This window comes from Hydra vulgaris, chromosome 15 (genome assembly GCF_038396675.1).
Source record: "Hydra vulgaris chromosome 15, alternate assembly HydraT2T_AEP".
NCBI lineage: Eukaryota > Metazoa > Cnidaria > Hydrozoa > Anthoathecata > Hydridae > Hydra > Hydra vulgaris.
The window spans coordinates 29,629,538-29,637,460 of NC_088934.1; the positions used below are offsets into that span (position 1 = coordinate 29,629,538).

Below are 7,923 nucleotides of genomic sequence, written 5' to 3' on the forward strand. Positions count from 1 at the left end.
AGAAGAAAAGTAAAACAATAAGAATTTAATGGAAACTAACGTGAAAGTCAAAAAAGTTTGCTGAGTGATAATGATGAAGCTATGATTGTAGCTGCAGCGCAGTATTATCAAAGATATGGTCTTCCATTAAATTCTCTTGACATTTGTAACTTAGTAGCTCAATTTTGCACAATGATGAGGATAAAAACTCCTTTGGAATTCCTGGGAAAAATTGGATAATTTCTTTTAAGAAGGGTCAGGTTGATAAAATTCGATTACGTAAGCCTGAAATACTTACATTTTCAAGAGCTAAAGGTTTAACACGTGAAGTTTGTTTAAAACGTTAATCTGGAATTTGTTCTAAACGGATTATCAATTTTATTCTAAACGTTTCGTCTAAACGTTGTTTTAACGTTTAGTAGACATTTTTGTGTTTACTGAGATAAAATATTCAAGCAAATATTGTGAATTTAAAAATTGATACCTCAGATGTAATGGGTATGACTGTAAAGTACCGGGTACCAGTCCATTTCATACTAGCTGGGTAGCATTATTAAAATACAGGTAACCGTAATTTGAAAAGTGTAAAATTCATTTCATTTTATTTCTAAGGTTTAAAATCATTAGCTGTAATTAATAATTTAATAGGGATAATTTGATATGTGGAAGAAGATCTTGAATATATTGTTGTTACAACTTCAACAGCTTCGTTTTAATGATACCCATCACATTTTCAAATAGCATTTAGCATAAGGTTCGGAAAGTTGTTTGAGTTTCTGAATAAGATACCTACTTATTATTTCTTAAAGATTATTGTTTTTATTCCTACGTATAATATTTTCCTTCACATAAACCAAAACTTCTCTTTTACTTAAATCTTCTATTGGAAAATATAATTATGCTATTATAGCCCTAAGTAAATGTGCCTTAATTCAATCGTAGTTTTGAATTGTTTTACTTGGACGCTCAAAGCAAAATAAAGTTGAGAAATGTATGAAACAAACTATTCTAAATAAAAAAATTAATTAAAAAAAACAAGTTTTATTGACTTTTTATAAGAATAACTTGTTTCAAACTCCTCGTTATTTCCTCTTAGAATGTATCTGATGAATAACATATTGGTATAACAGAGGGTAAACGGAAAAAACGTTTTGCCAAACATAAGCTATCCTTTAAAAACAAAAAGCGTTAAAAAGACACCATGCTGTAAAAATAGATATGGGAATTAAAGGACAAAAATGTTAATGATTTTATACTAAATTGTTCCATTCTTAAAACATCTTCTGCATAGATTTTATGATATTTACAAAAAATGTATACTATGTCTAAAAAACAATTTTGAAATAACTACTCATGCAAACCAAGAATGTTTATTAAACAAAAGTTAGGAATTTATTTTTGAATGCAGGCGCGAGAAGTGCTGTTTCTCCTAAAAAACTATAAAAATAAGCGAGCTCAAATAATAGTAACATTAAACCCATCTCCCCCTACCTTTTAGAAAGTATTTCATTTAAAAAGCAGAAGTAATCAATTCTAAAGAATTCTTTTTATAAATAGCGTCAGCATATTCCGAAAATGTGTGAAAATTCACAGTAGTTAAGACATTTGGGACTTTCTGTTATATATGTGTATGTATCTACATACACATATATACGATGCATATACAATATATATATATATATGTACATACACATATATACGATGTATGTACAATATATATATATATATATATATATATATATATATATATATATATATATATATATATATATATATATATATATATATATATATATATATATATATATATGTATATATATATATATATACATATATATTAGGTACAGATTATATTTTTTATTTAATTGTGCTATGCATTCTTTCTACCATTTGCTGCTGCATCCTGTATACGTTCTTTTTGGCCTCTATCTTTTTGCGTGTACCTTGAGCTTTATTCAGTGAGGCAAATGCAGCTTCAAGCAGCTTTTTTATAAGCTTTTTAATGCCATTTAAGGAAACCATAAAATGAACCTTACAATTTCTAAATCAAGTTATTCTATTGTTATGTTAAGGCTATCTAAAGCTATAAACAACTTTACTATGTCATTTATTCATGCACTACAAGTCGAAAGGTTCTAATTTTTCGTAAAAACTTAAATCATTTTCAAAATGAAATTGTCTATTTTCCGCAGGAAAGCTGATAAGAACACGGAATAGGGTGAATACACTGCTGCTCTCCATTATATATTTCCGCATTGTTATACACGTCTTAAGTAAAAAAAGTAGGGTAAACAGGGGCGCATAGATCGCCATAGCAGTGTTTTGAAAATTGTGAACAACCCGTTATAGGTTTTAAAACTTTTTATTTATTAAACTAACTTAAAACAATCTGTCTTCAAGTTAAAATGATTGTTTTAATAAAAAAAATTGCTGAACATGATATATTTTAACATTACAACAACCCTTGTGAAAGATCAATGTAGGGCTCGTACCTAGAGGGTATATGAGTAATATTATTTACATGTTTAATACTCCTATACCTTAGTGCTATAAATGCTCTAGTTGAAAGGTATTAGTGTATATTATATAATACATCTAAAAAAGGAAAGATATTATAAAAAATTTTATATTACTACAACCTAATACACACAAGTGTATGAAGTTTTAAAATAACTTTCATTAGAAGAATGACAATAATTTTATGTATGAAAACAAGCCCGTTATATTATACGAACATATATAAGTGTGAAGTTTTACAAAACTTGAAAAAAGTCTATCAGAATATAGTATCTAATGTTTACAAAAAGTATATATGATTTATACATGACTATTATTAAGACTAAAGTTGACTAGATTATCTTTTACATTATTATCATTTGTCGAAGTTAAGTTGAGAAGCTGCTTTTACTTCACGTTGTTTTTTATTCCTAAGCAGGTGGTTTTTAACTTCTACACTATTTTTATTTTTAGTGATTAGTTTTATTTTTGGTTAGTTTGGTTTAGGGTTTTCTTTTCTTCTGAAAAACAAATTTCATTTCTAATTGGAGTATTATTCAAGTTCCGTGTTTTTAGTTGCCTACAATTAACACTTCTTTGTCTAATAGATGCCTTCGGGTAAGGCTTCAGGTCTTCAGATGAAAATAATGAAGCAATGCTTAATGAAATTTTGTTCAAAAAACTTATTTAATGATAAACTAGAAGCATTTCAGGCTCCATGCCATTAACATTTGCTACAGTCATTTAAGGTTCTACAAAAACATGTTTACTGCATTTGTAGCAGCACGATCTGTGACTGATGAGGGTAAATATTCATTATCTTTAAAAATTTATGGGTTAAATGAATTAATACAAGCTACTTAAAGTCCTTTTTGTATATAAGATGGTGAGAAAGCTTTTGTTTATGTTTCGCAAACTATTGAAACAATATTGCAAATGGTCATTTCAATTGTATCACATGGTATAGCAATTCAGTCCGTTTTTTTTTTTTCTTTGCTTAACTATGTAAAGATCTGAAAATATAAAAAAAGTTTCAAATTAAATAAATGTTTTAAAAAAAATATTATACTTGATAATATTATGTAAACTGATTGTAAAACTTATGTAAAACTAAAAACTAATAATAATAATATTAGTTTTTAACACTGTAACACTTTAAGAATAATATGTTAAAAATTATATTTGTTACATACAATTTTTTATTTGTCATAAGTACATGCCATTTATTTAAATGTATAAAGTATAAAGAAAAAATAAAAGTAACAAAAGTTATAATAAAAGTTATATGGTACCCTTAGATCCTTTAATCATTGAGCCCCGATTAGTTAACAATTAATGTGCCCCAATAGATAGTGTTGATATATTGATGCCAATAACTTTTGTAAGTATTGTAAGAAACTCAAAAAAACAAATATATTGTACACTTTACACATATAAGTTTACATTAAAATAGTTGTAAAGTCATACGGAAATTAAAATATAGTTTATTTGAACTTGCTTACTACTTTCAAAAAATCGCTTTTAATGATGAAAAACTTCTTGATGATGACTAATGATGAAAATGACTAATTAATAACTCTTGATGATGACTAATGATGAAAAACTTCTTGATGATGACTAATGATGAAAAATTTCTTTTTTCTTAACGCAGAAGTTGATCTTATCAATAAAATTATGATTATACAATAAAGGGCAGTAAAGTGGTTAATTAATTGGCAACCTCTGACAGAATAAGGCAAAAATAAAAGAATAAAAGCTAAAAAATCATACTACCTCGGCAATAAATGCGCTCCCATTTCCCTAAATGACTCAACATTAAATACAAAGAGAAAATAAGGGGAATTTATAATATAACATATTTGCAGAACATATATACATTTTTTATTTTGCTTATAATATTTTGTTAAAATATGCATTTCAATAATCTTTAAATAAGAGTCTTGCTCGATGTTTACTACTTGGTTTTGTGTTTTAGACAAAAGCGGCCAAAAATAAAAAAATCATTTATACCATTAAAATTACCCGTTAAATCTTCTGTAAAATTAGTATAAATTTTCAGAAATTCCGTGAAATGTTTTGTTTACAAAAGCTGCATGGTTGTAAACCCTAATTTTTATTCATAAGTTTTAATATTTTAATAACTATTATTAATACCTGAAATATTAATGCGAAAACTCTTTTAAAATAGGCAGTTCAGTTTACGTAGTTAAAAAATATACTGTTTTTAAATTGTTTTTTAGCAAAACAACATGAGTTTATTATTTTTATGTAAAAAAAAGAAGTTGAAGTTGAAGTTGCAAATATAATAAAATAAGAAAAAGTTGAAGTTGCAAATATAATAAAATAAGAAAAGACACGGCATCTTGCCTGTGGCTTTTTCCAAGTTGCTGTAGGAACTAAAGTGTCAGGAAAATGTCTATCTTTGTGTCTTGATGGAGCATCCCCATTTTCTTTTTCTCTTATAAAATCAACTGAATTGTTAACATCAAATACCAAAGATGCAGATGCATCATGTTGAAAATTAAAGAGTTTAGTGTTTGGATTTTTTTTGTATAAGATGTAACTATTTTACAAGGCAATATGCAGCAAATGAAATGTTTTTTTTTTATACCATTTCATACTTTTTTTGACAATTCAATAAGGTTATAACATTTGATCGAGTTTGTCAACTGAACCCATATTATAGTTGTACTCTACAATACATCTTGGTTTTGTGTTAGCTAAGAAAAGAGGTCTTTCTTTATTTCGGTAGCCGAAAATATCCGGAAGACTTTTCTTTAAAAATCATCCGTGAATATTGTAATAGAAATACCAATGAGGGAACAGGCAATAACAAATAATAAAACCAATATTATAAATAAGTCTATGTAACGCTGCCGGAATATTCCGGCATGGTATTATTTTTATTTTCAAGCGCCAGAAATAGTCGGCACAATTTATTAAGCGGAAGTTAAAGCGTTAAACACTGGTATATGAATACTAAAAACTCTATTTGAAAAAACTATTATGATTTTGTTAACTCAGGTTTATGCGCTTTATATGCATTCCGTTTGATGATAAGTAATTTAATTTTTATTGCTTAGGTAGTAACTCTTAATTGCATTAAAGTTTAGGTTGTAACATCACCAATTTGTGATTATAACTGTTTGTGTTGAGAAACATTATAGTATAATAATGCTTTATATTTTTTTAAGCGTTTTTAAAGTCTTTCTTGTTCTTGATTGCATTTTTCAAATGTTGAAAATTTGGTAAGAATAAAATCCAATAATCTGAAGCAAAATGCTTCTTATCAAAAAGCAAATAAGTCGCGGTTATGAAAAGCATGTTGTAATTTTAAGAAAAAAATGCTAATAATGAAACTTTTTCTTACTAAACAAGTTTTTGAGATTCTTCTAAAATGTTTAAAAAAGGGCAAAGTTTCAAGGCAAAAGTAATTGTTAAACCACTGACAAGGCTACAATAATATGCAGACAATAATATACAAGGCTACAATTATATGCATAGAATTTTAAATTAAGTGAAAATATTTTGGTATTCTTTTATTTTGTTCCAGAATTGCAAAGGCTGAAGTTATATATTTAAGACCTAAATAATTAGACTGAAATATAGAAAATAATATCTAATATTATGTTTTAAATCAATTTTTTAAAATACTTTAAGATAAAAATAGCTTTTTTTAAAAAAATAGTTGTTAAAAACTTTTGATTTGATATTGAAATATTTTTCTTAGGTAAAACATATGTTTTTGGTCATATGATCCTCATATAAAACAAATAGCCAAATTAAAAAATACGGCTGAATAACCTAATGTTATTTATCTCTCGGTTATTTAGCCTTATTTATGAATTTGGCTATTTCTTGTTTTATATGAGAATCATATGACCAAAAACATATGTTTCACCTAAGAAAAATATTTCAATATCAAATCAAAAGTTTTTTACAACCATTTTTTAAAAAAAACTATTTTAATCAAAAATATTTATATAAAACTATCATCATTACCAATGAGTTGTATCATTAAACTGTTATATCTTATTTTATTTTGATATACCTTATTTTCTTTCTTTTTATTCTTGAAGCTAAATGCTTAATGAAAACCTAAATATCTCCTTTTATAGATTGTTTAAAGCCACTTAAAGTAAAAAATTAAAAACATAAAAAAAAAAATGTTTTCGTCAATAAAAGAATTGAAAAAATATAAATGTAAGGATAAATAAAACAACATTTCTATATAAAGCAAATAAAACTTGTATTCTGGAAGCTGATTTATGATGTTTCTTTCAAAAATTTATTCTATTATGTCATCAGTTTGACAATTTAAAAATAAGTAACGTTGACCATTTTACAATAACCTTAAATTCAATAGTTTCTTTTTGTAAAAATTACAGTTTACTTTCGAGTTTATGTACAGATGAATAATAACACATATAATTGATTTATATGATAAATATATATTGTATCTCACTGGAGTATATTACTTTTATGGTTACTCTTTTCAAACGTATTTTTTATTTAAATTTAAAGTAACAACACTTTATTCATTATTAGGTATGTAAATACTTATAGTATGCTATTGTTTAATAAGTAAATACAGTAAACTACATACCAAATTGGTGTACTTTTTAAAAACCATTTTCTTTTTTTGATCGAATATAGTAAAAAAACTATGTTTTAACTGTAATATATATATATATATATATATATATATATATACATATATAATTTTATTTGATACGTATGTGTATGTAAATAGTTTTATGTATATACCTTTATCTATAATTAATAATTGTTTGAGAGTGTGGTTATCACTAAATACTTAGTTGCTATAGAACCTTAGTAAAAAATTTAAATTGTAGGTTATTGAAGTTACGACTAAATTGTCAAATACAATGGAAAAAAAAGTTTACAAAATTAACAACAATTTTAAAATTTCATATCTTCAGATTTGAATTTGTCTTGAACATTTTTAGCTTCAACGGTGACTAACTTAAAACAATATATGGGGGTAAAATGGTTAAAAAAAACAACTTATAAAATTGTAAGAACTATAAACATATTTAGTTTAGTTGCTAAACAATTTTTCTTTAAATCGAAACTCTTTTGCAACTAAATAACAAAACGCTAAAAAGTAAAAAATTATATTGGCTGTTTGATAGATAATAAGAATATTATTTCGAGTTTACGTTCATTAATCAGTTATATACAAAACTATTAGAATTTATATATATATATATATATATATATATATATATATATATATATATATATATATATATATATATACTGTATTGCTTTAAGAAGTGAAGCAACGTTTTTGGTCAAATCTACTGTAATAATAGAATAATTTAAACTAAAAAAATTCTCTTCATATCCGGATGGGATTATAGGAGCCATCTGAGACCCACTCAACCTCATGGAACAATTGGCGTGGCATGACATTTCAGTTTA

The 7,923-nt window shown here is 25.5% G+C and overlaps 1 protein-coding gene across 1 annotated transcript in view; it reads right to left on the reverse strand.

Moving 5' to 3' along the window:
• LOC136091654 (uncharacterized) overlaps positions 1-7,148 on the reverse strand; it is a 94,153-nt gene extending 87,005 nt beyond the window's left edge. Inside the window, exon 1 of the mRNA XM_065819362.1 lies at positions 7,082-7,148. Within this exon, the coding sequence (XP_065675434.1) occupies positions 7,082-7,108 (27 nt within the window). The 5' untranslated portion in view covers positions 7,109-7,148. The remainder of the gene's footprint in view (positions 1-7,081) is intronic.
• Between the last annotated feature and the right edge of the window lie 775 nt (positions 7,149-7,923).